Source organism: Sardina pilchardus, chromosome 1, assembly GCF_963854185.1.
Source record: "Sardina pilchardus chromosome 1, fSarPil1.1, whole genome shotgun sequence".
NCBI lineage: Eukaryota > Metazoa > Chordata > Actinopteri > Clupeiformes > Clupeidae > Sardina > Sardina pilchardus.
Genome location: NC_084994.1, coordinates 4,913,381 through 4,935,267, shown reverse-complemented (window position 1 = coordinate 4,935,267; position 21,887 = coordinate 4,913,381). Strand labels below are relative to the sequence as shown.

General features: G+C 43.3%; 1 protein-coding gene across 1 annotated transcript in view; it reads right to left on the bottom strand.

Moving 5' to 3' along the window:
* Window positions 1-5,282, bottom strand: part of LOC134077435 (NACHT, LRR and PYD domains-containing protein 12-like) — a 39,116-nt gene extending 33,834 nt beyond the window's left edge. Inside the window, exons 1-2 of the mRNA XM_062533077.1 lie at window positions 5,086-5,282; window positions 4,255-4,368 (exon numbers count right to left, since the gene is read on the bottom strand). Coding sequence (XP_062389061.1) covers window positions 4,255-4,368; window positions 5,086-5,270 — 299 coding nt within the window. The 5' untranslated portion in view covers window positions 5,271-5,282. The remainder of the gene's footprint in view (window positions 1-4,254; window positions 4,369-5,085) is intronic.
* Between the last annotated feature and the right edge of the window lie 16,605 nt (window positions 5,283-21,887).

Here is a 21,887-nt window from a genome sequence, read left to right as displayed (position 1 = left end):
AAGTCAGACGTGCACTTAGATAGACAGTAGTCTTCTGCCTAATGCATGGGCATCGCTGTAACTTTAATTTGAAGATCCCTTGCTGTTTCGGTTCGTTTTTTGTTTCGTAGGATATAACCAAATCAGAACTGCTTCCATCTATAACCTAGCTCGTTGTTGAACAACACTGGCCTAGACATGCTACCGCTGCTTGTTTTGAACTGAAAGTTCACTTCTTCTAGTCTGCTACACCTAGACGTCACACCCTCATCTGAATAGATAGTTCAGGATTGGTTGGTGAGTGCTCACGTTGTTACTGAGAGGGAGGGGGAGAGGTTACGATGGATAGGGACACAGGTCTGCACAGAACGGCAGTATTGCCGCCACAGTAAAAGGTTGCCGCTTGCAAAAATGACGAAAATGGTGAAATACTCGATATTTGCGATATGACAAAAATGTATCTCACGTACTGTAAACGGCGATATATCGAGTATATTCGGTATATCGCCCAGCCCTAGTGTGTGGTATTGCATGTTAGTGACATTTCTAAATAGCTTGCAACCTCCAAACAACTTGCTGACCAGCAATGTTAAGGCCCTTCTAAATAGGAAAAATATGGCTTTCAAAGAGGGGAACCAGGCAGAGCTGAGGCAAGTGCAGGGGGAACTAAAAGTCAGGCTGAAAGAGGCCAAGGAGGATTACAGGAAGAAGGTGGAACAGAAGCTGCAGGAGAACAACATGAAGGAGGTCTGGGATGGAATGAAGACCATCACCGGCCTGAGGAAAAGCAGCAGCTCTGTGGAGGGGGATCTGGACAGGGCGAACCAGCTAAACCAGTTTTACAACAGGTTTGACTGCCCTGCTTCAGTGGACAATGGTCGTCCACCACCACCATTACCAGCACCATCAACTGTTTCAGTGGACAATGGTCGTCCACCATCACCATCACCAGCACCATCAACTACGGACAACCAGCTTAACTGCCCAATTCACACCTCCCCCCTCACCCCCAGTGCAGCACGTCTCCTCCTCCCCTCCCCCCCGGAGTGACCAAGACCATGGTTACACCGCACCACCTCCCCTCCCCTCCCCCCTCATCATAACGGCAGATCAAGTTAGGGGACAGCTGAAGAAACTCCATCCCAGGAAAGCAGCCGGGCCTGACGGACTGTGCCCAAGACTGCTCAAGGCCTGTGCTGCTGAACTGGGAGAGCCACTGGAGCATATCTTCAACCAAAGTCTACGTCTCGGAAGAGTCCCAACACTGTGGAAGACATCATGTCTTATCCCCGTCCCCAAGAAACCACATCCATGTGAGCTGAATGACTTCAGGCCAGTCGCTCTCACATCACACCTGATGAAGACCTTGGAGAGACTGGTTCTGGGGATACTTAGGCCACAGGTGCGCCATGCACTAGATCCGTTACAGTTTGCATACCAGGAGAAAGTGGGCGTCGACGATGCCATCTCATACCTCCTACACAGGACACACTCTCACCTGGACAAGGGGAAAAGTGCTGTGAGAATCATGTTCTTTGACTTCTCCAGTGCTTTTAACACCATCCAACCCCCCAGACTGAGTGACAAGCTCCTGCAGATGGGTGTGGATGCTCACCTAGTATCCTGGATTGCAGACTACCTGACAGAGCGGCCACAGTTTGTCAGACTGAAGGACTGCCTCTCCAACACTGTAATCAGCAGCACAGGTGCTCCACAGGGAACAGTGCTCTCTCCAGTCCTGTTCACCCTGTACACGTCTGACTTCTGCTACAACACGGAGTCATGCCACATGCAGAAGTTTTCAGACGATACTGCAATTGTGGGATGTATCAGGGATGGGCAGGAGGAGGAATACAGGAGCCTGATGGAGGACTTTGTGCAATGGTGCAGACTCAACCACCTGCAACTCAACACGGCCAAGACCAAGGAGATGGTGGTAGATTTCAGGAGGTCTAAGCCTGCTCTTCTGCCAGTCATCATTGAGGAGGTCAATGTGGAGGTGGTGAACACATACAAGTACCTGGGCGTCAGTGTTGGTCAAGTTACTTGGAAAAAGTAATTAGTTACTGATTACTGATTACTTGTCCAATAAAGTAATCCTGTTACTTTACTGATTACTGTTTCCCAAAAGTAATTAGTTACTTTACAATTACTTTACTTAGTTACTTTTCAAAAACACACTAAGGCTACACAACCTGAATATGCTATAAAGCAATACACCTTTCAGCCTAATTTTATTCTTTTTGCATATTCCATCATATAAAATAGAATCAAATGCAGTGTTGTGCATAAACGAGTTCTGTGAACTATGAACTGCATGCAACACATTTGTAAATAAAGAACGTGAATTCGTTCAGATTATGTGAGCGTCACTGCTGAGTTTCAATTAAACGTTGCGCAGTTAACCTGCATGTCACGCTCCAATCTTTCATCGATGCTGCGGATGTAACAGAATACATGCTGCAATGTTGCAACAATGTTCGGAACGGGTGCGCTGTCGTTGGTAAAATAAAAACAGTAAGTCCTGTGACAGCGGCCGCATTCTGCGCCACCCCTCACTCAAACATACATAGATTCTGTAGCCTATAATTAACCGAAGAGTCGGACCTCCGTCTGGCAAACCTCATAGGCTACCGCAGGGGTTATGTCTGAAAGCGACTACAGAGAACGCAGATGATACAGGCTCTATTATTTACGGACATTTTGCTCATTGTCTCGCAAAGACTCCGACGGTACAAACTTAATTATGTCCACCGAAAACAAGTTCGAACGTCAACGACCCCAATTTCGAATTTGAAAAGACATTTGAGTTGAAGCATCAGTCCAGAGTGAAAGCATAAGTCATCGAATGAAATGAAAGTAGAAAGAACAATAAAAGTGAAGTAAAGATAAGCAAAAGAAGTCCAAGTCCCGAACTATGGGAAAAGTTTAGGAAAACTCCAACTCACCTAGGCTATTAAATGCAGCATGGTCATGCTCTCTCCCGCACTCTGTTGTCTCGTCTGTTGTTTACATCTCTCGCAATGCGTTGGACATTATACTGATTGTCACCAGACAGTCTCACAAAGCAATTAAAATCGCAGTTTAGTAACGCAGTAACGCAGCCTAAAGTAATGGTAATCTAATTACTGATTTTGCCATTGTAATCCCTTACTTTACTCGTTACTTGAAAAAAGTAATTGGATTACAGTAACGCGTTACTTCTAACGCGTTACTGCCCATCACTGCTGGGCGTACATCTGGACGATAAACTGGACTGGTCAGTCAACACTGAAGCAATATACAAGAAAGGGCAGAGCAGGCTGTACTTCTTGAGGAGGCTGCACTCCTTCAATGTCTGCAGCAAGCTCCTCTGGATGTTTTACCAGTCTGTTGTTGCCAGCGTCCTCTTCTATGCTGTGGCATGCTGGGGAGGAAGCACTAGGAAGAGGGATACTGGGCGACTAGACAGGCTGGTAAGGAAGGCTGGCTCTGTTGTGGGAGCTGATCTAGAGTGCATCACTTCAGTATCAGACAAAAGGACCCTGAACAAGCTACACAGCATCCTGGACAATGACTGTCATCACTCTACAGCACTATCATACAGCAGAAGAGCTTGATCAGCTGGAGACTACGCTTCATGACATGCACAACAGACAGACTGAGGAAGTCATTAGTACCCAGGGCCATACAACTGTACAATGCTTCACTGAAGGGAAAAGGAGAGTTGGACTTCGATTCATAGTATATCTGCACCTCCACCCTCTTATACACTTACATGGCATGGCTTACATGTCTACCTTCTTTTTGTCCATATTTTTGACCAATGACTAATGTCTGCACCCATATCTAACTATCCTTGCACTGCTGCTATAACTCTTATATTACTACTATGTTAGGTCTATTTTAATTGTCCATATATTTATACTAGTACTGTTATTATTATCACTATGCTTACATTTTGTACTGTACATATTTATTGCTGGTCACTAGAATTTAATCTTGCACTGTTGCACTGTTGGACTTATTTGCACTACCAACTTGACACACACCTCATACTGGATCACAGTTCCAATCCTCAGTATCCTCAGTACATTCATGCACATCTTATCCATAGTATTGTACTGCTCCTCTAGTCATGTTGATTTGTTGCTTTGCTTTGTATTTTCCTGTTTACATTGTATTGTATGTTGTGTGTGGTGTCTTAAGCTGCTGGGACCTTGCATTTCCCCTTGGGGATCAATAAAGTATCTATCAATCTATCTATCTAAAAACTACAGACTGATAACTACTCACTCTACAACTGATGGAACTGGTTCTCTGCTGAAGAAGGGCATAGCATCCATGGACCGATCACTCTTCATGGACACACAGCTGGGCACTGGAGATGGAGGTCTGTGTGTCTGTGGACTGGTTTCATAAGGAGACACAAGAAACTGACTCAATGACATCAACTCACTGAGTAAATAAGCATACCATATGTTGTTGTTTTCTCAACACATACAGATCTACATGGTGTCCATAATTTAGGGAGAAGTTAGACCTTCACTTTGACATGGATGAAAAGTGATACCTTCTGGCATCTTATTTCTTAAGTGTGTGTGTGTGTGTGTGTGTGTGTGTGTGTGTGTGTGTGTGTGTTGCTAATATAAGCTGGATGTCAAATGGCACATAAATCATCACAGACATTGTTTTTGTAAGAATAAAAAGCCTCTCAGAATATACCGCAGTTTGTCTATTTGTCTGTACAGAATCTAAGCAATAAAATGGCACATGACATTTCAATGAAAACATGGCAGATGGAGTTTGCCACTTCTAGCATTTTGGTGGGTAACTGCAGCACCACACAAACACACATACCAACACATAACTACAAAAGGTTCACATGCAGTGTAGGTAACTTGCAGTGATGGTATTATCAGTCTAATGTCCACTATTGCTATTGAATTCTCTTTCTACTGCTGCTCCCATGAACATGTGGATTAATTTGTGCAGTTTACAAGTTTACTGCCAACACAGACAGGCACCACATGATTCCAAACACAGACAATGAGGCACCAATGCACCAGAGAACAGAGAGGGTGTGGGGGCAGCTATGATGTGTACTGCATCTGTGGATTCACTTACCCTCCATCAGAGTGTGTTGCTTTGCTGCTTTGTTGCACACAGCTGTGTGCTGCAGACTCTGGTCTGGGTGTTTTACTGTGACCTGCAGCCTCCTCTCTCTCCTGAGAGACACTCATCCTAGCAGCAGTGGGAGAGTCTCTCTGGGAATGGACATGAGACATATGCAGCTTTACCTCTTGTTTCATGGGTCACCGCATACTATAGATTATAACTGTAGCTAAACATGAACCGCTATCTTTGTTTTTAGCACTCTGATAAGATGAAGAAACACAACAAATGTAAGATGATGAAAGAAGCTCAACAACATGAAGAAAAACACTAACACAAATATAAACAAACTTGTAACCAGAACAGTGTTGAAGATGCTAACAGTCACAGCAACAGAAACATATGAAATAGTGGACTGATTTTTTTAGGACTTTAGAGGGTAGGCTGTTATGATGGAGCCCTCTCAGAAGCCCCTTAATGGATCAAAGTGTGTTTAAACTGACGTATTAAGGGATCAAGGCAGCTTGTTGAAGCTGATGTCTTACTCCACTACAATTACTTTCCACTGACAATTCAGTGCTTCCACGATGTCTCATTTAATGCTACTTTTCATCATGTGCTTTTATGCTGCCTTCATTATTCTACTAACACGACAGGAGGCCTAGCCTTTGGTTTGACACTTTCACATGACCGACTGGTAAATCATCTTTGGTTTCAGCCAATCCATTGACAGCGTATCTAAAGTGGTTTTACTGGAGATGTAGGCGCACTTTAGGAGGATACATCGGACGGAACGACTTCACAGCCAAAACAATATACGAATGACTTCGCTTAAGTATATATATATATATATATATATATATATTGAAACGTCTATTCATCTAGCAGAACACCTTGACCTAAAGATGCTAGGAACGTTAAGGCCTAACTTTCCCTAACACAACCACGATAATACCTGACCCTATTCTAAAGACATACAAACACAAACACTCTCACCGTGAACCATACAGTACAGACCAAAATGTCACCCACACATCACAACCTTTTGCCGTATGACCAGAGCTCTTTCCCTCAGGCCAACAGGGAAGGAGCAGAGAACAACCTTTGACTTACCCCACTTTCCTCCGGATACGCAGGCTCTCTGGAACGAAGACGCACCGGCCCGACCACTGATCCCAACGGGTCAGCGAGTAATATCCGCGGAAAGAGTTGGGCTACTTCATGCACACCGGGGGGGAAAGAACCCCTTAAAGGGATATTCCGCCATTTTTGGAAACTCGCTCATTTTCCACCTCCCCTCGAGCAAAACAATCGATATTTACCTTGTTCCCGTTCATCCAGCCATTCTGTGAGTCTGGCGTAATAATCAAGGCAACTTGCAAACGTACCATAGGCGCAGTGATATCTTACGCAGCATCTGAAAATAGTCCCCATAGACAACAAGCAATAGTAGTGCCAGTAACTGCAAGTTGCCTTGATTATTACGCCAGATGAGAGTGTAGTTCCATGTCAAATCAGCCTAGAAAAACGGCAGGTTTCATTTTCAGTTGGTCTTATTGCACTTTATAACTTGAGAGGAGACACGTTTTAAATTGGAAAATTACCAGAAATCTTAGTCACTTTTAAACATGAAGCTAGCAGGCGAGAAGCTAATGGTCTAATCCGATTCAATGATCTATGCTAGGCTGAAGCTAAAAGTTGTATCGCCAGACTCACAGAATGGCTGGATGAACGGGAACAAGGTAAATATCGATTGTTTTGCTCGAGGGAAGGTGGAAAATGAGCGTATTTCCAAAAATGGCGGAATATCCCTTTAAGATGGAGACTGGGACCAAAAGATGTCTTTCTCTTCCCCACTGGAAGCTGTTTTTATTTTGTTTTTGGTTCCAATAAATGTAATAGTAAAGTAAAAACCCAATAAAAGTAAAAGCTAAAAAGGTATAAAAATAGGACTGGAATACAAAATAAAAGAACAAAGAAAAGCCTACTGACTAAAGGTTAACAACCCAATCACCATGCAGGTTCAAAAGCAAAAACCAAAAACGCAAAAATTCAACAGGAAAAATGGTTCAAATAAAGTGAAAAACAAAAGTATTTCTGTCTTCTTCCCAATGGTAACTAAGAAGCGACCCTGCGTGATCACCCCCCACCAGGTCCCAGCAGCCCGCTTCCTCTGTCGCTACATCTCGGAAAAGCGCAAAAACAAAAAGCCCCGAACTTATCTTGTTCTCTCTTTTTATACTCCTTTCCCTAAGACTCCAACACTTCACCCGATTCTGGTGTAAACCAGTTTTTTGACAGTCAGATCATTTACCTTGCCATGACCCCTACACAGGATACTCATCCTCCACATTCCCGCCACATTGACGTTTATTTTTCTGGGTATTGTTCCACTCAGTTATCTCTGAGCACCTTGTGTTCTTTTGTGGTTTTTCTTGAGTGAGCTTAGCAGACAGCCTACCCTCGTGTGGTTACATGAACATCCTGTGCACCTGCAGTCACCACATACCTTACACAGGCTTACATTTAAAAATGATCACATTTCAAACATACAAATTTCAAGTTATATCATTGGCCAAAACTCCCTGACCATTCCTTGTGCTTGGGTATCTCTCACATTTTATTCACACAAGGTTTGATTCACAAATTTAATTTCTTTTTTTTGTTTTCAAAGTCTTTTGGCAGCATGGGTCGTTCCAAATTTGATACATTTATTTTACAATATATACACATGAATTGTTTGAGGAAATGTCCATGATTTTTTAAGGCGAGACACGGCAGGTGAAAACATTGGATTTTTTAGCATCAGTCAATTTCGAGAATTTGTGCTAGTTTGCTACCTTAGCATGTATTCTACCACCCTACTACAACAACAAAGTCCGATTTGCACATTTAAGTGTTTATTTCATGACATTTTGTCTACTCGCGCCTATATATTTCTCCAAATTTTACCAAAAGTTCCCATTCTAAAGTGTCATGTACTACCGTGACCGTGATCCAAATCATATCGTGTTTGATACCGTTGGAAAGCCCTGTGTCTCCTACAAGACGCTATGCTATCCAAATATGGGCATTTCCTTTGTATTAGCAACCAATCGCGAAAGTTCACAGACGAGTCTAAGCTGAGAACGCATTTCATTGGCTGTGTTTCAAGGCTGTTTTCTCAAAACGAGTTTTTCCCCACACGCCATGCAAAGGATCTCCACTTCTGCAGCACCTACATACACCAAACTTTCCAGTCTTATTCCTAACTATATTTGGAAGATATTTACAGAGGGATTTGTTGATATACCATTCTTGGCATGATTTACATGACTTTTTATGCCTAAAAATAGGGCGAAAATCCACTTTTTAAGCCAATTGGCAGTATTTTCTGATTTTCTGGAAAACAAAAGAAGATATTCATAATCCCCTCTGTAAATGTTTTTTTATTTGATATATTAACACAACAAAAAAATAATTTTCAACCTGGCTTTTTCCAATGGTCAGATCCTTCGCATCAAAATATATGCAAGTTAGCGCATATTTAATGAGATATCGCCTAATTAGCATATTCAAACATTAAATTAAAGAAAACTTGCAATACATTTTTTTCTCCTATTTATGTGAGTATTCAACTGGTAAAGTTTCATGAAGATATCTTTAAGTTTAAAATGTTCCCCTATTCACCTGTAGTGTCTCGCCTTAAGACTATATTCTTGAAAATAACAGGGTGATATTTTCCCCTAATATTTTCACGCGTAATAAGTTGCCTCAATTTTTTCTTGCATTTCCACTGTGTCATTTTTTACAGTGCATTTCCGCCTTTAGGGTAGTCCTGCCCTAACAAACCATTAGTAAATACGGGCTTACTAACATCACATATAAATCTAGGCTACTGAATAAATCATATTTGTTAACTAAACTCCGCTGTAACATAATATCGAGTTAGCCTACACCTTTGCCAGGGCCAGATTATGGAATCAAGCCCCAAATCGTCATGCATAACTCTCTACTACGGGCGCTAGCCCATAGAGGTTAGATTCTCTGCCCGAGCCCGAGCCCGACCCGAGCCCGACCCGATATTTCCCGCCACTATCCTCGGGCCGGGCCGGGTCGGGCCTTTGATCAAGCATTTGTGTTTTTTAAAAATATATATAATTTCTTTATTAGCCTAACTGGGTGGGAAGACTATGCCATTATCCGAAATATTAAATATATTTTTTAGCAAAGTAGGCTTAAGTAACAAAATGTGTACAAAGTTGCAAGTTACAAAATGCAACACATCATGCGCACGGTCTCCTCCACTGGCACGCATCACACTGCTGCTCTGCTGTAGAACATTGTGTGGCCTAGCTTAAGCGCAACATGGAGATGGACGATATAAAGCAGAAAATTAGATCAGGAGAATTAACTTTGAGCAAGTCTGGAGGAAAGTCGGACGTATGGAAGAGTTTCGAACAAGTCGTGGACAGTGACAACATTTGCGTTGGCGTTTCGTTTTGACATTTGCGTTTCTTCATTCGGATCCATTTGTGATCCATTTCAGAATAAACAAACAACGAAGTTTACATGCTTAGTCCTTGTTTCATTATTCATTAAGATAGGCCTAATTCAGATTTATGTAGTTCAAACAACTCATAATTGTAGTTGAGAACGTCAGTTATAAGGCTCACGCATTTAAAAAAGTGTCGGGTTTAAATCGGGCTCGGGCTCATAATTACAGTTAATATGTCGGGCCGGGCCGGGCTCGGACACAACGTGCACGGGCTCGGGCCGGTTCGGGCTTGATTTTTTGGGCCCGATCTAAGCTCTACTAGCCCAGTGGTTCTCAAACTTTTTCTTTCATTCCCCACTTTGATCAAGGGGGCTTTCTCGAGCCCCACCTGTCCATCATCGCTCTAAAAAAGTAGTAGGTCAAGCTCAAAAATCTAAAATGTATTGACATAATGTCAGTTGCTAAATATAGGCTACATCAGTAGGCCTAACAAATAACATTTGACGACAGATTATCACTTCAAAAATAGAGAAAATAAAAATCTAAATCAATGACCAATAATGTCAGTTATTGACAAGGTGTTCCAAAAATAAAGAAAAAGGGCCAACTATATGCTACCATTGTGTTATAAATGAAGGTTCACCAATCTCACAACCTCGTTCAAAATCTTATTCAGGTCAGGCCTTGACATGATCGCTTCCCTGAATGAAACAGTCCATCCGTTGCGCATCGGGCACTACCCTCTTTATCACGGCCTGCAGACCATTTATAGCGTCTTTCCACTGGGCATTTTCGTAACTGTACAGTACGGCACAGTGCGACTCTACCATGTTTGGGAGCATTTCGACTGCGGATTAGCGGATGGAGCCGTTACTATTTTTAGTACCTATCGTACCTGTTTCAGAGGTGGGTCTAGTCGGGACCTGGCGATACTAAAATGCCACGTGATCAGTGCAGTCCACTGATTGGTCAAATAAATGACGTTATGCGCGCAAGGAAGCTCGGGGATCTTGACCAGAGCCACCCACCAGTTTTATCTATGCACTGCTTGACTTGTTAGCTCAATGAGTTGCGATAAACGACAATAGCAGAGCCCTTCTACTTATTAGACATTCTCTGATAATAGTAACACAGGACACTCTCCACTCGTTCCGCTAGGACCATGCATTTAATTAGCCTACCTTTCACTGCCTTGCAATCAGTGTTAAAACAGCTCTGCAAAGTTAAAACCAACTAGCTAAATGCTAGTCGCGATTAGCATGCCATTTGAACTGCAGTTATAACGAGACCTAGCTGGACGCAGTTGGTTGCACAGATGGTCGATCGTTTTAACGACGGTGTGCGGTGTCCTAACATGGTCGTCTAGTGTAATTGTCAGTGCATGGATTTGTTAAGAAAATAACTTAATATCAGACAATGCTGCTGCCAGTTACTGTCTGCAGGGGCGGAGTGGGACACTAAAATCCACCGGGAATATTCTGACCACACCGGCCCCCTACCCGCCGCCAGCCCACTGCCGGCCCAACCCACCCATGCCTTGAGCACGACCACCTTCCGTATATTATAAACACAAACAAAATGTTGGCTAAATGTAATATAGTCAATCTATGAAGGTCCAGGTCCAGACTTTCATGTTTCAGTTTTACGGGCATTTGCATGCAAAACATGCAATACACCATTTTTACACTAAATTTCTTGGTTGGGAACTGTATGTCCATATACTGTAATGTTCACATTCAAAAGCATTTTACATCTCTACCTTGCCCTCTCCTTGGGCCTGCTCCTCTCACTGCTTCACTGCTCCTGCACCTCCTACTGCACCTTTCACTGCTCTTCTCCCTGGGCCCATTGCTCTTACTCTTCCTCATCCAGACATTACAGTATTTGTCTTTTCATGTTCCTGTTTCCAAAAACATCACCTCCTCCTTTTACTGTGTAAGTGTAATGTAAATGTAAAAAGTAACCCCTGCCACTGAGTCTAAGACAAACTGGAATCAGCTGTGGTTGGCCCAATTTACCCAACATCATCTGTGTGCCAGTTATTCAATTGTTTGTTTATTATCAGCTGAGATATATTGTTTTTGAACTGATAACATTGCAGAAGCAGAGGTTACTAAGGTTTGGAATTGTTTTAACTAGTGGGATGTCATGTGTTAACATCTGCAAAATAATAGAAAAACGATCCATCATTTTGTTGAGAGGTATAATTTGTTTGTTAAGAAAATGTAAGCATTGTGGAAATGTGTTCACTGCCTGCATATTGTGCGAAAACGACATGAAATGTGTGAATGGTATGGCCACAATGTGTTTAGAGTTTTGAAAACGTGACAACTGTTTGGACAAACGCTATGTTAGTCACTGAAAAAAACTGTAAGCCATTGATTCGTTTGAAATGTAGGCTACATGAGTTAGCTTGTGATATTTTCCGTCTAGCAAGTAGGCCTAGCCTAACGTAGTTGAGCTTTGCGTCAATGTTTTTCATTCTGTCAAATTTACCTGCACTCGTAATGGCCGTGGACTAGGCTACGGATAGCCTAAATCTGTTTTGAGCATTTAGATGCATGCTCCTCCAGCAGTCGCTTCTTCTTAATTCTGCCTTTTTCAGCCCCCTCTTTCTCTTTCCTCTTCTTGCCTTCCATATTAATCAAGCAAACACCTGCTAATCCGTTCACTATCAAAACGCTACTTTCACGAATAGTCCTACAGGCTATGGGGCCATGCCATTAGAGGAGGGGTCGCTCATCTATCCCCCTACATTTCTGTAATAGACTTGACCTAGCAAACGTATTTGCCATTCCCAGGAGGCTTTGCTGTTCTATTTTGAATTTATTTGTGACCAAAAGAGTTAAATACACCCAAGACACCCAAGGCTACCCACAAATGCATTGATGGGAGAGAACTGAGATGAATAGGCCTGTAATTAATATGTAGGGTAACCATGACTAAGGTATATATCGCAACTAAATGGTTTAAATAGTGGTTGGTTTCATAAGAGTATAAACTGACGAGCGATTTCAGGGCATAGAAGCCCTCGGGAAAATATCTTATGATAACAAATGTTCTAACGGCCGCTCAGGCACGTTCAAATGCAACATCAGGCCGGCCGGCCTGGCGGGAAATCTCCCGAATCTCCCGATTACCACTCCGCCCCTGACTGTCTGGTTACTAGCGAGCTAGCTAGCCTCCTAGCTAAGGTAACATTTTAAACGGAGAAGTGTAATGTCTCTGAAGTGACAATTACCTGAATAACATTATAGTGACGTTAGTTAAAGTAGGTAGTTTATACTCAAGTGAACTTGCAACAGTATTCAGTTTAAGCGAAGTCCCTCAACTGTTAGTGACCTGGTAGCAAATTGCTGTATTGCCATATAGTATGCCATTCACTTGTTAGCTTTTTAAGCTAGCGTTTGCGAGCTAGTTCTAGCCAGCTCGTTCACAGACTAATTCAATTATTCATTCCGTGTCCTATATAATGATTCATTGGTATCATGGATGATTTTAGACAGTAACATTGTAATCACAATTGTGTTTGTATGCTGTTACTGCTTATTAAGAGAGAAAGTTTCCACAGTTGTGTTCACTTTTTACTGACTGCGGTGTGACAACTTCTAGTGGCCTGAAGCCTGAAACCGACGTCACGTCAGTGGGAACCCCACCGACTCCACCCACTTCCAGGTCACGGTTTAGGTGGAAAGGCAAATAGTACTGGTACCGTGCCGTGCCCTGTAGAGCCGCGCTGTACCGTACCGAGTAGAGTCGGACTAGTTTGCCAGTCGAAAAGAGCCATTAGTTCACCGTCTGTGCGCCATCCGAGCAAAGTTTCTCACATTTCCCATTTGATGTCATGTTCTGCCAGGTAGACTAATTGTTGAGAATGTTGAATAGCTCATCAGCAGTGGCCCTACTTTTGACATAGCCTACTCGCAGAATAGAATATCTTCGCTCCCTGTCAAGTTAACAAAGCGGACATAAGCAATAACTAAAGCACCTTTGTTACTGTCAGTGGCCTTGTCCACTTGCAAGACAAAACCTGAGTGTTTCCGTGCAAGCAGTTGTTCTTTGAGATCGCAAAACAGCAATTGTGTCGTTGGACAGATAGCCAAGATATCCTTCAATTTCACTGCGCTCGTCTCGAACATGAACGTTTTTTTTTGTTTCCGCTGCAATTAAAATGCCGACGTCAATCAGTTTTTTTCGAAAGTTCTATGGTTCCAGGACAGACTAACATTTTCATCTGGTAAATGATACAAGAGTCTATATTACGCATACCTTGTTTGTGTGTGTTTTGTGAGATGGAGGTGCATGCTCGTAATTATCAATAACGGAAGGCATAGGCTACAGATTAAAAAAAAATCTCCGGTTTTTCACGTCAGCTCGCGCCCTGTCCGTCGAAATCTTCAAGTTTATGCAATGCAATTCTAACATGTTTATTCCAAATATTCCACAAAGGCCTACCAAAAACACAAAATGAATGACAACATGAGGACATTAAATAGTGGGTTTCTTACCTTTAAATACAAACGGTGTGCCCTCGATACATAACAACAAAGTTACAGACGCGTCACGGAGAAAGACTTACTTTCGCTTTTACTTCAAAAGTCCCTCCACGTGTGAAAGCGATTTTTGATCGTAACTTAAATAGAGTTTATGGTAGGCCAGGCATCTCAAGTCTCACAGAAGGTCCAGGAGTCTCCCGCATATTGATAGCGGCTCCCTGATGCCCGTGAATTACTTCAAATCTCCCGGAATCTAGAGCGAGCGAAGAGCGTGCACACGAGACAACCTGTGCTCCAAATCGCGTGAGCATAGGTGCATTCGAGTTCGGAAACGGCTGACTTCGTCTGGCTGCATACGTCAACGAGAGCTTGAGTGTCACCGGGAGGGGCGAACGTTTTAGAGGCAGATGGTCCCGAACACGATTTTGCAAATTTGACAGACGTGATTCGCGTGAGACCTCGCGGGAGATATCGCGGAATTTGTGTGCATTAAATACAATATTTAACTTTCATTCTTACTCATTACAATGAGCATGATGACTGACGAAATAAATTGATATGAAGTAGTTTAAATAAACCACTGTTGTCATACAGTTAACAGGCCTGCATTGTAGCACATTAACTAAATATCAAGTGTTTTCCGTGTGTTTATGTAACCAACAGCATAAAAAAGCAGAATGTCAAAACCTTTTCAGTAGGCTAGCCTACCGCTGTTCCAGAAATCACAAACAAGAAGCCCAGCTAACAATTTCTGGTTAGGAGAACGTTTTTAGAACATTTTTTTCCTGGTTAGGAAAACGTTGCCTGAAAGTTGCGAAAGTTGCCACAAGGTTCCCCAGGAAAGTTTTCTTGACGAAAATACTACGTTTTTTTCTGGTTGTTTATTTTGGTTAGCAGAACGTTCTCCTACCCTTTAGGGAACTTTACTATATTTGGTTGCATTAACGTTCCCCTAACCTCCCAGCAACAAAGTGTAAAGGGGGAAAAATATGTAGAATAATTGTGACATTCTTACATGACTCTCTGCACACTCGCCGTTTGCGACGACAGCCTATCTGTAACCTGGGAGAACGAACGTCTCTGATGGCTAAGGCAATGATTATATATAGTATATAAATCTTCACTTACCATTAGCTGCTTGCTGAACTGCTACGAATACGACCCGTTAACATGACTTTGTGTCAGCTAAGTATTTAAATGCGGTTAGGTCTAATACTTTCTTGTCTACGGTGTCTTTTCCTATAATAAACGATTAGTCAGATCAAAACATAAGCAGAGCAGGCGCTAGCCTAACACACTGTTTCAACATTCAAAACTGGCTGTTTTTATTGCATCGTATGCCATTAAAAGTCCTCGGTTCAGAATTATGATGGATTTTGGTTTATTTTGTTTTAAATTGGGACTGGGAATTGTGGGATAGGCTGAGTGAACAGCACAGTAACATAGGCTATAACTTGGACTACGTGTTAATATAAAACAATTCTCCCCTGGGAACATTGCTGTTTAAGATGCAGTCTCAACGTTTGAGAATTCATTGGAGTCCTCATCATCATATTTTCATAACAAATAAAGCTTTAAAAACATGAATGCATTTCAGGTGCCACTCTAATCGATTATGGATTAATCCAAAACTATTCGTCAGATTAGTTAGCATGAAATCGTTGTGTGCCTGCCTGGGACTATGGCTAGCTAGCTCTTCCACCCGGTTTACCCTGTACAGTGTTTTTTAAAAGCCTGTTGGACTTAATGGAACAAGTGCATGGAGAACGATGTGAAGAATGTGATCGATACCATACAGCCAGCCTACGTGAGTAACTTTATCTCTGTGTTATCCAAATGTCTTAAAGTTAGCGAGGTTGAGTCTGCTAAAACACCAACACCCCAGAACTCACGGACCCGAGATGAAAGTTTCTCAACCTAGCTTCTCGCGATGGCCCCTTTAGCTGAGTCAGCTGACGGGCTGGCTTTGGTCGGCCGAATATCAATCCAACAGAGGGGGGAAGAATAGAATAGGGCTATATGTCGATTTTGCAACAAATTATTCCGACTTTGCAGTGTGGCTGCTGGCCGTGTTCAATTAGAAACTCATAGAAACTCTGGGGCGATTTTCATCAATCAACCCCACGCACATAACCAGAGAATACCGATATGGTTATACAAATAAGATACCTAAAAACAACTAAGTAGCAACGTTGTGTGAAAAGAGAAATGCAACCAGAATATAACGTTTTTTTCTTTAGTTGTAATAACGTTCGGGAAACTTTGATAACCTGGAGCTAACGTTCTCTCCAGGGTATTAGAAGGTTACTGATAAACTAACCACAGGAAGCCAGCGGCTAACGTTATTTGCTTGCTGGGATTCAACCAGAATATAACGTTTTTTTCTTTAGTTGTAAAAACGTTAGGGGAACGTTATTTGTTTTGACAACCTGGAGATAACGTTCTCTAAACGTTATTAGTAGGTTGCTGAAAAACGAACCATAGGGGAACCAAAAGCTAACGTTAGTGAAAGTTAGCAGAACGTTAATTGTTTGCTGGGAGGTATCCCTTCCATATCTGTTCATTTTAGTACATTCTAACGTAAGGAGCAAAGATTCTACAACAGAGCAAGATGGATCACTTTTGACAAGCTCAGGTGTCGTCCCAGACGCTGACTACAGGGCTGTCCTAAAATGTTAGCTGATATCTTGCTCCGCTATAGAATCTTTGGTAAGGAGGCAGAACGAGACCCCTGTCATAATCGTCATGGGGAGATTCCTTCCAAACCTGTTCCAAACGGACCTATCAAGTCCTTGAACTGACGTCATGGGGCGGGATACAGCCGGTTGCATGCACGAAAAGAGGTGCGATTAGGCGCGTTCAAGTTGGCTGCGCAGCACAAAAACTGCGCAGCACAAGATGCACGTGGTTAAAAGTCTGTCCACGATGGTCTAGATGGGTGTGTTTTCGACTCGGCAGTCGGTATCACATGGCCTCAACTTATCGCGGGAGCAAGTCGTGACCAGGCTGCTGCGGAGCAGCAGAGCAGCCGCTCTGGAGGTACTGCGGAGAGCAGCGGAGCCTAGACCCTGCCTTCATGACGTCAGGTCTTTGCCCTAATTGGCTTTTACATCCCTGACGTATGTGCAGGTGTTTAGATGCCGCCTCATATCCACAAGGGTCCGTGCGGGTCCGTGCCTCGTGATTCGTCACATGGTCAAGTCTAGCCAAGTCTACACTACGGGAAGTAGAGAGTGTACAACTTCATAGCAGCGTTTGTATCCCCTCCCCTGCTGCCACCGGCAGCTTTCGTTGCTGCAAAAGGTCATTTGGAGTTGAACTTGAACACGGCTTTTGACTTGACGAAAATCTGCGCAGATCTGACTTGATGTGATGCATGCTGGGTTAAACAGAGTGCATACTGGGACAGACGAAATGCAAACTGGTTAGAAATCATGTCCGACTTCTTGCAGTCGCGGTGGGAGTTACCCCCGTGACATCATGTCACATGTCCTTACAAGATCTCGGGAGACTGCGTCTTAGCAGTCACATGTCCTTACAAGATCTCGGGAGACTGCGTCTTAGCTCAGCCAGCGCAGTTCAGCGCAGTTGGTTTTTAAGCAACTGCGCTGGCCAAAACCCATCCCAATGACGTCAGTTCAAAGTTGTGATAGGGCCGTTTCGAAGAATCTCCCCATGACGAGTATGACAGGTGTCTCGTTCTGCCTCCTTACCCAAGACACTAGAGCGGACCAAGACGGATCAGTTCAACTGCACTAAAACCAACGTCTGGGATGACGCTGGAGCTTATCCCTGTGATCCATCTTGCTCTGTTCTAGAATCTTTGCTCCTTACGTTAGAATCTGCTAAAATGAACAGAAATCGAACGGATACCTTCTTATTTGTGATTTCTGGAACAGCGGTAGGCTAGCCTACTGAAAACGTGAGGATACTCTGCTATTTTATGCTGTTGGTTAAATATATACACACGGAAAACACTTGATATGTAATTAATGTGCTGCAATGCAGGCCTGTTAACTGTATGACAACAGTGGTTTATTTAAACACATTTGTCATGTTATGTGTTATTAATTCTTTGTTTTGGCGACACACACTGGCCATATCTGATACAGCAGGATAGCTAGTTTCTGGTCAGTGTTATGTAATCTCTTTATTGTTATGAATCTGTCTGGTGGTTGCTAGGTTACCACCATTCAGCCATTTTACGACCAGCACACTTACAGCAGAAAGCATTTTTCCTTCCTAATACAATCTACGTCATCTATGTGTTTAAAAGCCTTGGAGAAGCTTTGCTTGTAAGTAATGTTGTTAACGAATATTTTACGTTCGCATATTTGTGAGTATTTTTTGTGAATTCTTATATTGTGATGCTGTGTAACATAAGCAGCTCACCCAATGCATTTACTATGCAGTTCACTTAGGAGCTAGCATTTAATACAGCATAGGCTGTAGTTCTTTCTTTGGTATATATTATTTAGGCTATATGAGTATTTACAATATTTACAGTGTTTACTTCAGACCTGATTGTAAGTGATTTATTGGAACAGGTTAGCTTTATTCTAAATACTGTTTTTGTATTTAGTTTCACAGATTCAGTGGTTTCCTGTGTTAATGCCTTTACACGAGTAAAGTGTCAACTTTATATCCACGTCTGGGGTTTTCATTCATCACTGACTGTTTAGCTATCTGTCAACACGTGCAAAGCAGACACGCACGCTGGAGGACAGAATAGTGAAAAAGCAGCATCACAGCGGGCGAAACACAGATCCTAAAGGAAGACAGCTACTCTTCATCCTCATTCATCTTTAGCCTTCGTCAGGCCACCTCCTGCGCGACATAAACAAGATGGAAGAGACTACCGAAGGGGGTCCGGTCAACTCATCTAGTCAGCTGGAGACCAGGTCAGTGGTATCTAGGTCCACAACTAGTTCCTCTGCGAGCATGGCAGCAGTCAAGGCACGCGCAAAGGCAGAAGGTGCAAGAGCACGCACCACATTTGTAAAGAGAGAGACTGAAATGTTTTTAGAAAAGGCCAGATTGGAGGCAGAGCTGCACTCACTGCAGCATGAAAAGGAAGTTGCAGCAGCCACAGCAGAAGCTGAAATCTTAGAGTCAATAGCAGAGGAGCTAGACTTAAGGCTGGCTTACATTGCACGATTTTGGTCTGTTTTAACAGTCGGCGACTAAATTTCCAAAATCGGGCGGAAATCTTGGGAGTTGTACTGAAATCGCAGCGCGCTCCCGTCATCTAAATCGTTTAGTGTAAGGTGCCAATCTTAGCGGTTTTAAGTCCGTCGGAGGCAGTCTTTTTCTAGTTTTGCCGTTACGACAATATCAAACATGTTTGATATTATCGGAAGTCTTTTCAGTCGTGGCTCATGCAAATAGTGACGTGAACATTAAAAACCAATAGTAACCTTGCGCGAACATGAAACAGGAAGGGGCAAAATAGGCGACAGCTGTAGCCTTTATGATTATTTGTTATTTCATTTCTTATAATTTATTAGTCGGTTGTTCTACGTGACAGAACAGCTCTATATCTGTTAGTGATGTCACACATCAAACAATGCTGCAGAAACGCGAAAAAATTACTTTGATATGAGTAGGCTATCATGTGATTTCCTGTGAATGATGACGTGTAGCCTATTGCACGATGGAAATAATTTGAAGGAATCTAGCAGCAGTCTTGTAAATAGTGACCCACAGTCTTTGCAAAATCCTAATCTGAGACTGGCCTGTGACTAGACTGTGACTAAAACCTCAATGAATTGTCTTTAGATGTGAGAGGGTCTGAGACTGTAGTTTTTCAAAAATCTTTTCCAAATCTTTGCAAAGTCTGGCAATGTAAGGTAGGCTTTAGGTGAAAGGAGAAGGGACATCATAGGATTACCTCATGAGCCCACAGAAAAACGCACCAGTGACTATGTTGACTGTCTCTCCGCCTCACGCCATAGCCAGCTCCCCCCTTATAAGCCTCAGCCTTACGTGCCCCCTCCAACCAAAACAGTCTACCAGCCATACACTGCAGAGCATACAGGCATACAGTCAAACCCTGCTCCTCTTTACAAGCCAGCGCACGGTCAGACATATGCAAAAAGTGAAGCACAACAGCTTCACAGTCCCCCTCCAGTCAGAGCCGCGCATCAGCCACATGCCGCTGCACATACAGGTATGCAGCCATATCCCTCTCTTCCTTATCACCCAGTTACTGGTCAGTCCCACGCTCAAGGTACAGCTCCGCAGCCACACGCTCCCCCTCCTATAAAACCAGTGCATCAGCCATGCGCTGGCGACCATACAGGAATGAGCGACATAGCCAGGTACCTTGTACGCCGTGAGCTTGTTAATTCAGGGCTTAGCAAGTTTGACGATCACCCCGAAAACTACTGGGCCTGGAAGTCCACATTCTTTAATGCTATAGAGGGGCTAAAACTGACAGCCAGCGAAGAGCTTGATCTTCTCGTTAAATGGTTAGGGCCCAAGTCTTCAGAGCAGGTTAAGAGACTAAGAGCAGTTCACAATACTGACCCCACTGCAGGGCTAAGAATGGCGTGGCTACGTCTTGAAGACTGCTATGGCTGTCCAGAGATAATAGAAAAAACTCTTTTTGATAAGCTGGAAAACTTTCCCAAAATTAACATTAGAGAACCTCTAAAGCTTAGAGAACTTGGAGACCTGCTGAGAGAAATTGAGTCTGCAAAGCTGGATGGCTACCTACCTGGGCTCACTTATCTGGACACGGCACGAGGTGTGACACCCATCGTCAATAAACTCCCTCACAACCTCCAAGAGAAATGGATGTCTCAGGGTTCCCAGTATAAGATTCAGCAGCAGGTAGCATTCCCTCCGTTCTCATTTTTTGTCGACTTTGTGTGTCGTGAAGCCTACAAGCGTAATGACCCTAGCTTTGCTCTGAGCTCACCTGTGGTCAATGCTGTGAAGCCAGAGCGCTCCATAAAAAGTTATGGACACTCTAAAAGCCTTGTATCAGCCCATAAGACTGAGATCTCTCACACACAAACCCCAAACGTCACCAACTTCACCGATAACAGGCCAGACATAGGTAGACATTGTCCTATTCACCAAAAGCCCCACCCCCTCAGGCGTTGCAGAGGCTTTCGGGCTAAAAGCATCGAGGAACGCAAGACATTCTTAAAAGAGAACAATATCCGTTTCAGGTGCTGCTCTTCAAACAGACACCTAGCCAAAGACTGCAAAACAGCTATACAGTGCTCAGAATGTAACAGTGGTGCACACGTAACAGCCCTCCATCCGGGACCACCCTCCTGGACCTTTAATTCCCCTAATGCAGAGCATAGCGGGGAGGAAGAGGAGAAAACCTCTCTTACTGTTAACTCTAAATGCACTGATGTTTGTGGAGATCCACTAAGCTCCCGGTCCTGCTCTAAAATATGCCTCATTGAAGTCCATCATAAAGGCCAGCCAAACAAAGCTGTGAAAGGTTATGCTATACTCGACGACCAAAGCAACCGGTCGTTAGCCAGGTCAGAATTCTTTGATTTCTTCTGCCTCAAAAGCACAGAGTCTCCTTACACTCTTCGCACATGCGCCGGAGTCACAGAGATGTCTGGAAGGAGAGCTACAGGCTTCATCGCGCAGTCATTAGATGGAACTTGTAGTGTGTCGCTTCCCACGCTCATTGAGTGCAATCACATGCCAGATGACAGGTCAGAGATACCGACTCCCGAGGCAGCAAAACACCACTCACACCTCAAGTCTATAGCACACCTTATCCCCCCTCTGGATCCAGATGCGCAGATCCTCTTCTTACTTGGACGTGACATACTACAAGTTCACAAAGTGAGAGAACAGCACAATGG